Below are 16,074 nucleotides of genomic sequence, written 5' to 3'. Positions count from 1 at the left end.
CCGCAGAACCGTGAGCAAGCACATGCAGGGGCTGCATCTTCGCCACGGTGGCTAGGAGATGTTAACTACCTCGTCTGGTCTACAGGAGGCCGTGGGTTCGATCCAGACCCTGACGCCTGCTGCTGTATATCTGTAGTTTGCGTGTCTCTCTATCCCCGTGGTCGCGTGGATTTTTCGCTGGGTCCTCCGGTTATTCTCTCCACATTTAGAAACGTGCGTTTAGAACTTTTGGCTGCTATTTATTTCCACATGGTAAGCCACTTGGTTGAGCTATCATTTGTGTCCAGGTCGATTCTGAAAAAGAGCTACATCGCTCAGCGGGGCCTTACCTGGTCAAATAAAAAAAATAGTAAAAAAATATTTAGAAAGCAAACTGAACAACCAAGCACGTAAGCGAGCCTCTTTTTTAACATTACGGATTGATACTCTTAGGTTTTTTCGGTAAAGTCACGTAGGTAAAAAAAAAAATTTATAAAAGTAAAATAAAACAAATTAAATTTTTTTAAAAATTCACGACGTTTCAGAGGCAACACAAGCCTCCGTCTTCAGGTGGAACCGTCACAGCCACGACAGCTTACTTGATACAGCTGTGGAACCGTCACAGCCACGACAGCTTACTTGATACAACTGTCGTGGCTGTGACGGTTCCACCTGAAGACGGAGGCTTGTGTTGCCTCCGAAACGTCGTGAATTTATAAAAAAAGAAATTAATTTGTTTTATTTTACTTTTATTAATTTAAAAAATTTACCTATGTGACTTTACCGAAAAAACCTAAGAGTATGAATCTTTGCAGTCATGAAAGCTTCAAATCTAGAATTACGGATTGAATTGCCCTCTCGTGCGATATAAAGTGTCCGCGTGTCGATGACGCGAGGACTGGCTTTTTGAGAATTTCTGTTCTGCCCATTCCGTTTCGTTTCACGATCCTTTGGCAACGCACCATGAGTGGCACCAGCACCACGACCACCACCGCTGCCATGTCCGGCTGATTGGCATTGGCACAGCATCCACACATTGGCTCAGCACCCATCACGTAAACAAGAGACCCACAGCAGATATTTCACTTGGCGGGGACACGTCGTGGGGCTGGCATTAACTTTATCGGTTCTAATGACGTGGCCAGTAAATGTGGAATAAGTTATAACGTTGTCAAATAAGTTAGTTAGCACATTATTCACTCTCATTGACCGTATTTGGAAATCAGTACTACTAAAGTTATACTGCCATGAGCGATAACCGGTTAACGGTCTACACGGTCCTTGGACTGTAGGGGTCGTGTTTAGGCCAATTCGACTTAGGCGAGGGATACAGCAGCGGTGCTGTGGTTAACACACTTCGCAGTGAGGAGTTGAACTCCTATCCACGGCTAACTATACACCAAACGACACACCTCGTAGCGCTGATGATGTGGATGCAGAGCATCCACATCATCAGCGCTTCACATTCAGGCGATCAAGCCCAGACAACGGCGCTCAGGAGCAGCGGGAGTAGCAACAACAACCACAACCACAACAAGAAACCAACAACGGTTGGGTCATGTCCAGCGCCCTTGCCTCACCCGTCTCTACCTGCCCGAAGGGACGCGGGGCTCCGCGTTGCGATGAGCGATGACTCTTTGTGGGCGGCTTAGCCGGGAGTCGGGGGGGAGAGAGATTTGCGTGCCTCCATGAATCTTTCAGCGCGCGCCCGTCAATCTTCCTCCCCGTGCCAAGCACGCACCTCGTATCGCGTGTCCTTGCATCCCTGCCCGCTTACCTGCGCTTGAGTTACAGGTGGCCGGGGAGGGTTAGTGGGGATGCTGTGTGTGCGTGTGTTTAATAAATGATGGAAAGGAGGGAGGGATGGGGAGAGGGGAAGGCAGGGAGGGAGGGAGGATGAAGGCGGCGATCGAGGAGGAGCAGGGAACGTGACGAGAGGTAGGCGAGGTGTATGCGCTGCGTTTGTATTGCGTCCGCTGCGTAAGTTTACATTACGTTGTACGTATGTATATTGAATTTCTTTCGCACCGTACGTAGCCAACCGCGATAATCAGAGGTGCGGGGCGAAGGACAACGAACTGGCGCACAGAAAGCTGTTCAATCCAGATGACGATTATCTAAAAGCGCATCGCTCCAGTGGCTTACTAACATCGGAAGGAAGAGCGTTCGAAACGTCGGCCAGAAGCGCGTCTGAAAGCGCCGCGCGACGGTGGTGCGGTGATCGCCGTCGTCTTTGCTCGATGGCCCGAGCCGGACGCTGCCGCTGCAGCGTAAAATGGTGAGCGGAGTTGGACCGTCAGGACGCCAGTTGAAGGAACGGGCAAGTTGATTAAATCCTGCAGAAAGTGGGGTTTGTGAACGCGGATATATATAAAGCAAAGCTTTGAGCGTCATTTCATCGCTTGCGTGGTGGGTCTTTAACGGGGTACTCTGGTTTCTTCTCTAAATGGAATCGGCCAAACGTGTCCATGCGGGACCCTCTTTGAAATGTGTCTTGAGACTCGGCGAGTCCTCGCTGCATTATCACAACCGTGACCATAATCTCTTGGCTTGCCAGACAATGAATACCGGTTTGTTGTAAATCAGCAATGCTTGTCTTGTGCGTATCCAATTTCTGATATGGGAATGTGGAATTTTGACAAATGAATTCCTCCCGATGTCTTGTTAGCGAGCAACAACCCTACCTACCTACAGCTCTCACCCTGAGCGTCAATCATCGTAAATGGAGGTCTCATAATAGATTTGGGTCAGATCGCGTAAATAAAGTGCGTGTCGTAAACCCTCCTCCACCCGACACAGCCGATTAGTCGAGTGGTCTCGTCAAGAAACGTGGCAATGTTTCAGCAGCACCACCGGTGCGTTGTTTTTGTTGTTGTCGGAGAACGATCCACTCAACATTTAACAATTGGGTGCGGACGTTTCGCTGATAGTTCCAAACAACATCATCAGGCAATTACCAAAAAAACATCGATTACGGATGATAAATATGGGTCTCGAAAGCCAGCGTGTAAAATTTAGTCAATTAAGATCTTTGTTCTAATTACATATACGGGCGAAACACGATACCATGCTTGTTTGTTTTTACATATTTTGTACAAGGTAGCGACTGGAGTATTGACTCTCACCTGTACTGGAATGGCAAAACACGGCTCCGCTTTCTGGCTCAGGGCCGCTGTGTTTCCCGCGGTGATGTGCGCGAGTGTGTGTGTGTGTGCGTGTGTGTGCGTGTGTGTGTGCGTGTGCGCGCATGTGTGTACGTGTGTGTGCGCGCATGTGTGTGTGTGCGCGTGTGTGCGCGCGTGTGTGCGCGCGTGTGTGCGCGCGCTTGTGTGCGCGCGCGTGTGCGCGCGCGCGTGCGCGCGCACGTGTGCGCGTGTGTGTATGCGCGTGTGTGTATGCGCGTGTGTGTATGCGCGTGTGTGTGTGCGTGTGTGTGTGCGTGTGTGTGTGCGTGTGTGTGTGTGTGCGTGTGTGCTTCTTTGTAACAGTCTCGGCCAGGTGACATTCCCAGTGTTTGATCGGACCGGGCTGGGGATGCACAGGGGAGTGAGCGTAGGCACGCTATTAATTATTGGAGTGTAGGTGGTAGGGTAGGTAGACTCACGGGGGATGGGAAGGGGGCTGGGGGAGAGTTTGGGGGGAGATGGGGGCAGAGAAGCATGGGTGTATATATATATATGTTTTGTTGTAACAATCTAAATTGATTCCCAGTCACGGCTCGCATCAGTGGCGAGCGATATCTGAACCGGTCCTGGACCCAATCCTTAATCAACCCGCACCGGCCAGCGCCGTGAGGTATGGCCAGACAACCACAACATCCGAGACGGTGTCGCGAGGCCTCATCCGGCAGTGAATTGACAAAGGGGCTGGAAATGTGCAGCGTGTTGGTGGAAAGTGCGAGATGGAGACATTCGACAGAGAAGGGGCGGGGGGGAGATACACCCACGTGCAAGACGGGGAGAGAGCGTGTTTGTCTTCATCGTCTCCACGACTCCGCGAGTGGCTGTCTGAGGTCTCGCGTGGCTCCATTCGACACGCACACACAGGCTCCCTGGTGTCTCGCTTCACCACCCACGCCACGACGCTTCCCCAACGTTCTGTAACCAACACACCCAGCACATCCCGGACCCCATACACCCCCCGCACACCCTCAACGCCCTACACCCCCCGCTACACGGGATGCACACCTCATAGATCCTGCACTCCCTACACACCCGACTCGTGTCCAGCTAATTCAGTGCCCATTGCTTGGCCATGTTAGATGCACGAGACATCACGTGGTTGCTCGGTTGAATAAGGAAGGGGGGGGGGGAGTTGGGGGTGGGGTAATTTGAAAAGATCTTTCCGTAATTAAGGTTTAATTTTACACTGATGTAATTGGATTGCTTATTGTTTAGTGGTTTTCACATTGGTCTCTATAGCAACCGGCTGTACAATAATGTAATTTGTTTGTCCAGGAATCTCACGACCCATTTTCAAGAGGGTCCTTATACATTTGGGATGTTTGGCCGATCCCATTAATGTGGATGGGGCATCACCGCAGTAGCCCGGAGCAAACCCCCCACCGCTTGCGTACAAAGGGCTGACACTCCAAGCTCCGTACAGATGGATTTAATCCTCTGTCTATACTATCACATTCTGGCCACCTCAATCATCGTCATCAGCAGCAGGAAAGCTTCACTGAGGGCCGCATTCTCCTTAGTACCGCATTCTCCTTAGCACGCGGGTCTCTTATAGGGTCGAGTTGGTGGCATTGCGTGACAGCCTCTGCGTGTCTGCGTGTGCGCGCGCCCCGTGCCAGACTCAACGAGTGTGACTCTGTGTGTGACTCTGTGCGTGTGTCTCTGTGTGTGTGATTCTGTGCGTGTCTCTTTGCGTGCGTGTGTGGGGTGCGGTTGTGCGATGGTGTAGCGGTTAGCGCGCTGCGCTACTAACCTGGCGACCCGGGGTTCGATTCCCGTTCACGGCCAACACCAGTGACGATTATCTGAACCGGTCCGGGGCCTCCCCTAGGTCGACTCAGCCTCAAATGAGTACCTGGTGCGATGTGTAAACATCACCACGAGGGAGACAAAGGCGGCCGAGCGTGCTGTTGGCCACCCAACCCCTCGTGTGCCGTGCCGGCCTTTATAGATGCTCGCTAACAGCACTTGCCCCTGCAGTCTGTTAAGGCTATACGGGGGATCTTTGTCTTTGTGGGGAGCGGTGGTGCTGGCGGTTAGCGAGCTCCGCTACGAATCCGGCGGACAGAGTTCGATTTTCGCTCACTGCCACCAATACCACCAGTGACGATTATATGAACCGATCCTGGGCATCCTCAAATGAGTACCTGGTGTGGTGTGGAAGCATCGCTACTGGGGAGACAAAGGCGGCCGGGCGTGGTACTGGCCATCTACCCCCTCGAATGTCGTGCCGGCTTTCACAGCAGTACTTTCCCCAAAAGTATATTTAAGCGTATACGGGGGGGGCGGGGGGGGGTCTATGTCTTGTGTGTGGGTGTGCTTTATGTGGCTGTGTTTTCTGTGTCACCAAGCCATCACTGTAGGGTAAGGCAAGGTGAATTCCAGAATCAGAATATGTATCTACACTGGAGGAATCCGATAAGCTATGAAGCTCTTTTTCACAGATATCTAGGAGGCACCGGTCAAATGGTTACAACACAAAACACGATAGGAGTGCAAAGTATAGGAATGATGAGCAAAGCACTAAACACATAACAAATAAACTATTTAATTTTCCCAAGTAAGGCCCACTGAGCTTATTAGTTTCCTTTTCAGAAAGCGACCTGGCAGTCACAAATGATTGCTCAATGAAGTGGCTTTTCACGTGGAAATTTCTATCAGTCAAAATCACCCAAATAATCTCAACGCATGTTTCTAGAATTATCTTATCGCCCAAGAACGCGAGCGTGGAGCGCGGTGTTGGGAAGCGAAGAGGGGGAATATTGGATTGAACGGCACTTGAGCCACGGACCTGTTTTTCGTTATAATTGATGAAACACGAGGGACTGTGAATTGAACGAGAAATGCGTTGCATGCATTCGCCGCCGCGTTAAGCAGCGGGTCGGAAAGCTCTCGTGACGCGCGACTAGAAAGCCGGAAAAATGTGACCGCAAGCCTTCGAGTGAATCCACGGTGAGGGGTTAAGGAATTTCAGGGGAATGCCTCAAGTTGAGTCGATCGTGGCTCTTAGCGCCACCCACGCCAAAGTAGTGATGTCAGGGCGGTGTGTGAGACCCGGGGGGGGGGGGGCGCCTTGGGTAGGGAGTGGACCTGCGGCTGTCTCTCAGAGCCGTCGTGCGACGGAGCTGGAGTGGGGAGGCCGCTAGGAAGTTGCATCGTTGGGGGAGAGAGGAAACAAAAACGCGGGGCACGCGCTCACGTCCTGGACACGGGGACACCGCTTTAACAAAAAAGCCCTTTGCGATTGCGGGAGGAGACTTGCACTGCCTGGAGGTACGACCAAGCACGGAGCTCCATCGCAAAGTAAGTGCAGAGCTCCGTCAGAGGGCATAACACCACGCTCCACCACAAAGTGTCTACTTAGCATCCACCGCAGAGTAAATTGACGGGCTCCATCACAGCCCATGCATGGAGGAGCTTCTTCGCGGATGAGGCATGGGGATACATTATAGAGCATCCACGGAGCTCCATCTCCAGCACAGAGCGTGGACGGAGCTCCGTGAGCTGCAGGAATTCAGAATACCCGCAAGTATTGTCCACCCGACGGTAAATTCTGTGATTCTGATGCCGTGGAACTCTTTTCTGTAATACATCTGCACAGAACGGCGCGTGTTTAAGAGTCACGCATCGCGTGCTTGTGCGTTGCAGCTACTGCTGCTGCTGCTACCGCGGAAATTAGGTCAGTGTACCTTAGTTTGGCTCTATGAGCCCCGGGCGCGTTCATCCATATGCATTGAAGGCTGCTGTACGTTGCGAGCGCATTTTGTGTGCGTATCGCGTGAGCGTGTGCATTGTGTGTGTGTATGTTTGTATGAGCGAATGCGAGTGTGTATTGTGTGGTCTGTGTAAGCATTGTGGGCTCTTTGTCTTTGCATTGTGTGGGTGTCGTACATTGTATGAGAGTGTATGAATGTGGGGAGCGATAGTGTCGTGGTTAGTTAACGTGGTGCGCTACGAAGCCTCCAGTTCGATTCCCGGCCATGGCGAACATCATTGGCGTACATCTGAAACGGCACTGTGCCTCCCCTAGGTCGACTCAGTCTCAAATGAGTACTTGGTGCGGTGTGTAAACATCAGCACTGGGGGGAAGACAAAGGCGGGCGGGCGGGCGTGGTGTTGGCCAAAACCTTGCGATTTTGTGCCGTGCCGGCCTTCATAGGTGCTCCTTTAAAAACACTTGTCTCTGAAGGCTATACGGGGGGTATTTGTCTCTGTGTGTATTGCGTGTGCGTGTGCATAACACGAGTGGTCGCGCGCGTGTCCCCTGCGTTGTGTACACTCATCCAGATGGTTAAAGAACGTGGGCGTATGAATGATTAATGCGGAAAAGTGGAGATAATTGCTGGATAATTTCCCTAACCTTGCAAGCCGCCACTGTGTAATGTATCTCTCTATTTGATTCGGGTTCAACACAGGCCAAGTCAATGCATTTGTTTTGAGACTCAGAGTGCAGTACGTATCGAGAGTAATGTTGATGTGATTGAGGCTTACAAAGGTGTACAGTCTATACGCAGTGCTTCAATACCGCTCTTTGGTCAATCCGCTGCTGGATGAGGGCCTCCCCAAGCCGTGCAAGTTCGTGGGGTGAAGGATTATGTGGCCATACTTCACCAAGGTGGTTTCAGCGGATCGATAGATGAAGGTTGGGAGCGTGGACATACGACGATGCATCAGTTGAATTCACTGCACTGACCACCACGTGCGACCCATCGCCTGTAACACCTGCAATGCAGGGTGGCCGCTCATCCAAGCACTAGCCAGGCTCAACACCTGCTTAGCTTCCAAGATCTGACGAGACCCGGTCGCATTGCGGATGATTTGCTCACGATAATTTGTATTACAGTATTTGTTAAACTATCCAAACACATTTCGATGTAAAGCTTTCGTGACTGCAGGGATTCATATTCTTGGTTCTTTCGGTAAAGTCACGTAGAAGGGAAATACTAAAATAAAAAAATAAAAAAATTCTCACGTTTCGATTGCAACACAAGCAATCATCATCAGGTGTGAAAACCAAGAATATCCAAACACAGTCATTAATCCATTGGTTAATTAGCAGGTTAGCAATATGCAAAGTGTTATTGTCATTGGGTTGAGTGTAAATAGTTGCTCTTAACGGGTGACCGCCATGCACGCCAGGTGCTATAGGATGCTGTGGCCCTACATTGTGGACAGCGCTGCAGCAAAATGCATTGTCGTACGGTACCTCTATGTTCCCGTGTCTATGCACCTTGCCTTCGCCCCACCCGCACTGACCGGCGCGGTGAAGTATGGTCAAACAGCCACCAGCGACCTGCGTGGCATTTGGATGCCATCATCCATCGCACGGATTGAACCGATGGGGCTGTGCTTTAACATGATCATTACTTACACATGATGGTAATGGCGATAGGCTGGTAGGGATGCCAACTGTCCCCACTGTGAACCAAAGCCGCGCATGCTTCCGAACTGAGCACCGGGTCTGTGATCAACATTGTCCAGGTCACAGTAATAAAGTTCAACACAGCAACACCGGTGTCAAATCTCGGTACAAATGAATTCCTGCCAACACGAACACAGACGCCAATTCCCAGAATGTCCCGGTCAAACCCGGGCGGGTGGCAACCCTTAATAATGATGACTGTGGTGGTGGTGATGGCGATGGTGATGTCGACGTTTGATGTCCATTGCCTCTGCACAGAATCACTGAAGTGAGCCAGAGCAGCTCAAACACCCAGAGACCTCGAACCTCAAGCGTGGAGGAGCCAGCCGCTGACCAAGGAGGTGCACGAGGCGATCCGGAGCGAGGGAGAGGTGGCCCAGTGGGTTGGGAGTGGGAGGGAGGACGCGGGTGGCGGGGGGGGTGAAGGAGAGCGAAAGGAAGAGTGCGGGATGGGAAGCAGGGAGCGTGTGGCGATGGCTGTGGTGGTGGCGACCGTAGTCACGATGGCGGCAGTGCTTGCCCAGCTGCTACCGACTGCGGCGGGAGCAACTCTGGAGGTGCCCACCGCTCACCACCTGACCACCGCTCACCACGTGGCCACCGCTCACCACGTGGCCACCGCTCACCACGTGGCCACCGCTCACCACGTGGCCACCTGTGTCTGTGTGCAAATGTGTGCACCGTTGACGGCCTTAACATGCGCCTCAAATTGTTTGTTGAAGCTATACGCAGGATCTTTGTGTGTACGCAGGTCTCGACAGGTGTTTGTGTGTGTGTGTGAAGGTTATCACAGCTGCATGCACGTGTGATTGTGTTGCGTACAGGTGTACGGGTGCGTGCGTGAGTGTAGGTGCACGATTAAAGGCGAGTGCAGGCGTGTGCACGTGTGCACGTGTGCAGGCGTGTGCACGTGTGTACGTGTGCAGGCGTGTGCGCGTGTGAACTTGTGGGGGGGGGGCGGTAGTGTAGTGGTTAGCGCGCTGTGCACGGATCCCGGGGTCCCGGGTTCGATTCCCGCTCACGGCTATCACCAGTGGCAATTATTTGAACCGGTTCTGGGCCTCGCCTATGTCGACTCAGCCTCAAATGAGTGCCTAGTGCAGTGTGTAAACATCGCAACTGGGGAGACAAAGGCGGTCGGGCGTGGTGCTGGCCACCCACCCCCTCCTGTGCCATGCCGACCTCCATCAGTGCTCGCTCAGAGCACTTACCCCAACTGTCTGTTACAGGCTATACGGGGAATCTTTGTCCTTGTTAAATAGGTGTGTGTGTGGTGCTTCCCGGGAGGGCTGGTGATGAGACCCCGAAAAGTGATGTTTTTGAAAAAAAATATTTATTAGAGAAAATAAGTTGAAATATTTTCTACTAATATATGGCCACAGCATTGGTGTCCGCATGTTTGTGTAGGTGTGTACCTGTGCGTTTGCATATACAGGTGCATGATGGAGCGCGTTTACAAGCAGGTAATGGGTGCGCTGTCATCTCCTTGACCGCAGCTTTGCCCGCGGCAGTCAACCGCAATCCAACTTCTCTGCGGTCAATTCTTTACTCTGGGGATTTACGCTAAGCGGGTAGCAGGGGTATTTCCCGTGCAGAACACTGCCCAATTAGGTCAATCTCCAATTGTCCAGGTGATGTACACACTTTCGCTCACCCTGCCTAGCGGTTCCCACCTTCATTGTTCATTCCCCTCCTTTCAAAACGTGCACAGACACGTGCAGCGTTCTCGCCATCGGAAATTCCGCGTGTGCAGGTGGCTTTGCCCGTGTGAGCGCGGCTCTCGGTTACATCCTGGAGAGAGAGAGAGAGAACACGGGCAGGCGGCCTCTGCTGCTCATCCTGTATAGCGGCAAAGCCACCGCATACCCGCAACCTTCCATTACGGGATCAACAAGACCCCTTCTGAGCCAAAGAGGCATCCCCATCAAATAAAAAAACTAACAAAAACCCAGAAACTTAAGTTTTTTTTTCTCCCATTCAATTTGGTTTCAACCACCCGCGAACGCCTGACATCACATCAGGCCGATGCCACTCAAGATGCTCAATCTCGTTGGACGGTCGAGGTAGGCTCCAAGCAGGAGCTGAGCCCCGGAATAGCCCAGCCCCCCCCCCCCTCAGGCACCACGGGTTGTTGTTGTTGTTGAGAGGCCGCTCACGGGGCGACGTGGCGGGCAGCAGAGGGCGGTGCGGCGTAGCGGGCGCCGTGGACTCCACTCGGGACTTGTGCCGCTCCCCGCCACGGCTCTGGTCGCGTCGCCTTCACCGACCCGCCTCAATGGAAGCCCTCATCTAGCAGTGGAGTGAAAATACGGCTGCGCGTGCACGCAGCACGTGTGCCCCGGGTTTGAGGCATCATTAAGCAGAAGAAGAAACATATTCCTGAATTATAGTCGACCACCACACCATTACGTCCATCTGTGAGTCAGTCTGTCAGTCACGGTGATAGCGAGAGTCGCTCTCGCCGGCCCGGCACCATTCGAGGGACATTGCGGAACCTGTAGATGAGCATGGTTGTCATTAATCCGTGGATTAGCACGGTTGGCTACGTACAGTGCGAAAGACGTTCAGTATATGTACACACATATACACACACACGTGCATCCACGCACTATGCTTGGCTCATGTCATCTCACGAGCCTGGGTGCTTTCCGCGCGTGAGTTGCTCAGTCACGTGTGAAGGAGGTGCTTTCTGTTTATATTCTCGTTCAGAAAGCTTCGAATGGAGCGGCGGGGGGGCAGCCACGGGGGGGGGGGGGCAGCCATGGGGCGGGGGGCAGCCCGGGTGGGGGGCAGCCACGGGGGGGGGGCGGGCAGCCCAGGGCCACGCGTCCCGCGCGTGCCTCCGAGGCGCACGTTGTGTCCAGTTTGTTGTCCCTCCCGCCCGCCACCTCCACTAAGCACGGTTGGCTACTTGCGGCGCACGTCGAACCAAGCGCGAGCCCGTTGTGTTATTGCCGCGTCCTCCACCACCTCCTCCACCTCCTCGTCGTCTTGACGCCGCAGGTGCTCACCGAACGGCTGCGGCGCGACGTGGACTCGAGCGTCGAGACCAGCCTCGAACTCGGGAACGACGACGACAACAATAACGGCGGCGGCGGTGGTGGTGGTGGCACCATCAGCAGCAGCAGCAGCGGCGGCGGCGGTGGCGGTGGCTCCCAGCCAGTGCACGCGGGAGGCGGGCGTCACCCCCACGTCTACAACCACGTGTACACCATCAACATGCCGGCCAGCGCGCTCTGCGGAGCGGCGCCCCAGGATGGAGACGCCGCTGACGCCGGTGCCGCCGGTGCCGCCGGAGGCAGTGCAGGTGCCGGGTCGGCGCCGATCGACGCGGGAGGTGCAGCGGGTGAGCCTCGGGGAGATGGGTGGTGGGGCACAGGGGGCTACGTGCATCGTGTTCTCGTGTGTGTGTGTCTGCATGTCTTTGTATTTACGTTGTGGGCGACCGGTAGTGCAGTGGTTAGCGCACCGCGCTATTAACCTGTGGTCCATTCCCGCTCACCGCCCACACCAGTAACGATTGTCTGAACTGGTCCTGGGCCTCCCCGAGGTCAACTCAGCCTTAAATGAGCACCTGCTGCGGTGCTTAAACGTCAGCACAGTGACGAGGTGCTGGCCACACCACCCCATCGTGTGCCAACGAGGGCCTCAATACGTGCTCACGAACGGTACTTTCCCTAACAGTCAGCATGGCTATAGGGGACACCTTTGTCTTTGTGCTCGTTTCCGTGCGTGCGCGTGCGTAAATGTGTGTTCGTGAGAGGGAGGAGAAGAATGAAATTCATACAAGTAATAAAATGTGGGCGGGTGAAGTGAGAGCAGTGAGGTCAGGGTGAGAGGTACGGGACTGGATAGTGTTACTGGATGGCTGTCTAGTGAGCTTCAACAAATGGGTGGAGTGGTGGCGCAGTGGTTTGCGCATTGCGCATTGAACCTCTTTAGATATAGCTCGCTGACGGCAGTGGCGAGTGATGCCTGCGCTGAGTACCTGCCTGGTTCTGGTTCCAGTTCGTTGGGGAAACTGTGAAAGGATTGACATTGCATCGGCAGTGCCATTGCCCATGGGGGTGGAGCAGCACAGGCAAGCAGTGGCGTGTTAGTCTTATCCACATTGACCACCAATGGTAGTATTGCTGCCCTCAAACAAAAAAAAAACGATCCTCCGATGAGTGAATTGGTGGGTGAGAAATTGCGTGGGTGGGTGAATAGGTGGGTGGGTGAGTGGGTGAGTGATTGGGTTAGAGATGGTGTGGGTGGCAGGGTAAGTGGGTGGGTGAGGTAGTGAGTGGGTGGGTGGCTTAATGGGTGTGTGAGTGGGTGGGTGAATTGGTGAGTGGATGGGTGCATGGTTGAGTGGGTGGGTGAATAGTTGAGTGGGTAGGTGAATAGTTGAGTGGGTGGGTGAATAGTTGAGTGGGTGGGTGAATAGGTGAGTGGGTGGGTGAATAGGTGAGTGGGTGGGTGAATAGTTGAGTGGGTGGGTGAATAGTTGAGTGAGTGAATAATCCTCCGCTAATGTTGCACTGTGTGGCAGCGACTCGCTGGTTAGCGCACTGCCCTACGAACCTGGTGACCTGAGTTCCATTCCTAGCCACGGCTGACATCGGTAGCGAGTGATATCTAAACCGGTGCCGGGCGCTCCCCCCCCCCCCCACCTGCCGGAACCGCGTGTCACCATCCCACATGGTGAAGTATGACAAAACAACCCCGGGGTTGAAGCAGGTGGTCAGTCAAGGGCGATAGGGGGGTGGGGGGAGGGGGGCAGAGGAGAGTGAGTACGTGGCAGTCGGTTAGGAGCATTCCTCATAGTTCTCACTTGCACGCTGCACAGCCCTCGTTAGCTGGGTGATGGGAAGCAGCCTCCTCGTACCCCCCCCCCTATCCCCGTGGGGTCCGTGGCGTAGCGGCTGTTGTCCCCCCCCCCCCAGCCCTGCTCGCTACGCCTCGATGCACCACTGCTCACCTGACCGCACCGCAGGGACACGGCCCCGGGCTTGCCATTAAAATGACATTGGGTCATATTTTCCATCGTGGCTGTGTACATATATATATATATATACACACACACGGTATACAAAGACAACGATCCCCCGTATAGCCTTTAACAGACTGGTGGGGCAAGTGCTGTTAGCACACGAGCGGAGCTCACCGGAGCGTTCCCTCCTCCGCTTGCCACTCCCTCCTTGCTCCTCGACCTCTGGCCGTCATCACGACTCGTGATGGGTGCTTTGCCTGCGCGCTTGATCGAGTAATCAATTGCTTCCTGCACCGGTGCCTTTTGCCAAATGCCTTCGCGCTGAGCAGAGTGGAAATCAATTGGGGGATGATGCGGCACGAGACGATACATTGGCAGCGTCCACAAATCGATCTGGCTGTTGTTGTTGTTATTGTTGTTATTGTTGTTGTTGCGAACGTTTGTCGCCGTCTTTGGCGTGGTCCGCATCGCAGCCAAAAGTTTTCCATCGGGGGGGGGGGGGGGAGGGGGTGAGGAAGGAGCCTGACGGACTCCGACGAGGCTTCGGTCGCAGCGGCCAAACGGGTCGAGAAAACGTGAAGGGCCAAGTGCGTAACGGGAACACCGTAGCAGCAAAGTGCCAAGAACGGGGCCGCTCAAGAATGATGAATTCAGGTCAAGAGCGACTGGGGGCCGGCATGAGAACAGTTGCACGCAAATCCCAGAGACACAAAGAGCGATCCAAAACGGGGGGGGGGGGGGGGTGGACCGTCATGGGCCAGAAATTCGCGCTCAAAGTTTTTTCGACGAATGGATCCAGCTGACCTGCGGATGAACGTTGGAAAAGCAAACAGATGTCGGACGTTGAGCGGGACGCAAAGGTTACTTCCAGTTTTGCAAATCGACGCGCGCAAGATGCAGAACTCTCCCAACTGTGGTCACGTGGGTCGCCCGGTGCCTAGGGAGTCCCGTCAGGACGGAACTTTGAAGGTCGCCGCGTCTACTGCGCGTCGGCTCTGGCGGTCTGGGAGCGTGGGTAGACGGCGAGGTGTGGTTATTGCTGTGACTCTCTGATCTGGTGAAAAATTAAGTGTTGAACTCCATCTCAGAAATATGAGTGCTGAACCATGTATATATACACACACGTAATAATAACGAATACATGCCCATTATTTCTCGAGCAAAGCCTTGCTGGGTCAGAAATACGGAGTCTACAATTCAGGAGGGCCCTGCACTTGGATGTTTGGCCTTGTCGGTGAATGGATGATCCATCATTCATAATGATGATGATTATTATCATCATCAGCCTCTTCATTGGAGATGATGGTGATAGGATTATGAATATCATCATTCCATCATCATTTTCAGCAGTTATTCTCTCGTCGTCAGCAGTAGCATCATAAAAAATGAATAACCAGGATGACATTACTAAGATAACACGATTCTCATGGAAAGCCAAGACTCAAAGTGATTGTCTGCCCAAAGTAAAACGAAGGCAGTGATCATCACCCATTTACAGCCCTGAGCCAGGGGTGGAAATTCCACATTCTTATGACGGGGGACGAGTGTACCCATCAGACAATCACTGCTGACTTCGCCGCAAAAGTGGTGTAAGTTTTATCGACCCCAAAACGATGGGCTGGGTCAACCCCCAACCAAGATATGGCCTCACAACTCAAGGATTGCGAGCCGCTCGCTCTACCGCCGAGTCACTGTTACTGTGGCGCAATCCCTCGATCGCTCCTCACTTCGCCCCCCCCCCCTCACACTCCCCGCCTCCGCCCCCCCCACCCCCCGTGCCGCGCAGGCTCGGCGATGTTCGTGGAGCAGACGGAGGACTCGGACAGCCAGATCGTGTTCACGCACCGCATCAGCATCCCGCGCAAGGCGTGCGGCTGCCACGGCGACCACGACGACCACGACCACGACTCGCCGCTGCTGCGCCAGCTGCTGAGCCGCATCGAGCTGCTCGAGCACCAGGTGTCCGCGCTGCGCCAGCAGTGCACGGCCAACGGCAACAGCAACGGCTACGGCTGCTGCGGGGGCGGCGCAGGCGGTGCCGGAGCCTCGGCGGCCTCCGCAGGTAGCGAGCGGCGGGAGAGGACGGGGAACAATTTCGATCGGGGGGAGGCCCGCTTCGTAAAAACCCGGCGCGACGCATCCAGTACACCTCTCGCCGCGGCTGAGATTTGTCGCTGGTTGCGGATCGTGTGCCACTTGCTCCAGGCCTACCGGCGGCGCCGGGAAAGATGTTCAGTGAGAAACTGAGCCCTTTAGATAGAAGGTGGATGGATGCTCTGGCACGCTAGATCTACGGTCTCTTAAGTCCAGGGGATGAATACCTTCCGATAGCTCTCCCTTGTCGTCTCACTCTGCTGCCCACCACACTCTCTCATATCTCTCAACTCTCATCTATAGGTGTCAGACTAGGTACCGTACAGGCTGACGTAGACCATGCCCCATCGACGCTGCCATTGTCTCTTACCGGTGCTAATGATTTGAACTTGTACCAGGTATTAACTCGAGGCCAGGATGTG

At 54.0% G+C, this 16,074-nt stretch overlaps 1 protein-coding gene across 5 annotated transcripts in view; it reads left to right on the top strand.

Annotated features, from left to right (window-relative positions):
- The window catches only part of LOC133341744 (tenascin-R-like), a 101,450-nt gene that overhangs the window by 45,012 nt on the left and 40,364 nt on the right, over positions 1 to 16,074 (top strand). For 3 of the 5 annotated variants that reach the window (XM_061550415.1, XM_061550416.1, XM_061550412.1), the window contains exons 1-4: positions 6,285 to 6,464; positions 8,842 to 9,140; positions 11,587 to 11,929; positions 15,345 to 15,620. In XM_061550415.1, the coding sequence (XP_061406399.1) occupies positions 9,033 to 9,140; positions 11,587 to 11,929; positions 15,345 to 15,620 (727 nt within the window). In that variant the 5' untranslated portion in view covers positions 6,285 to 6,464; positions 8,842 to 9,032. Of the gene's footprint in view, positions 1 to 2,111; positions 2,258 to 6,284; positions 6,465 to 8,841; positions 9,141 to 11,586; positions 11,930 to 15,344; positions 15,621 to 16,074 lie in introns of those variants that run through there. The other 2 variants (XM_061550414.1, XM_061550413.1) reach the window with 2 other exon arrangements.

This window comes from Lethenteron reissneri, chromosome 12 (genome assembly GCF_015708825.2).
Source record: "Lethenteron reissneri isolate LAM-NWPU_2019-01 chromosome 12, ASM1570882v1, whole genome shotgun sequence".
Taxonomy (NCBI): domain Eukaryota; kingdom Metazoa; phylum Chordata; class Hyperoartia; order Petromyzontiformes; family Petromyzontidae; genus Lethenteron; species Lethenteron reissneri.
Note: the sequence above shows the minus strand (reverse complement) of the source record. Positions and strands in the feature narration are given on the sequence as shown.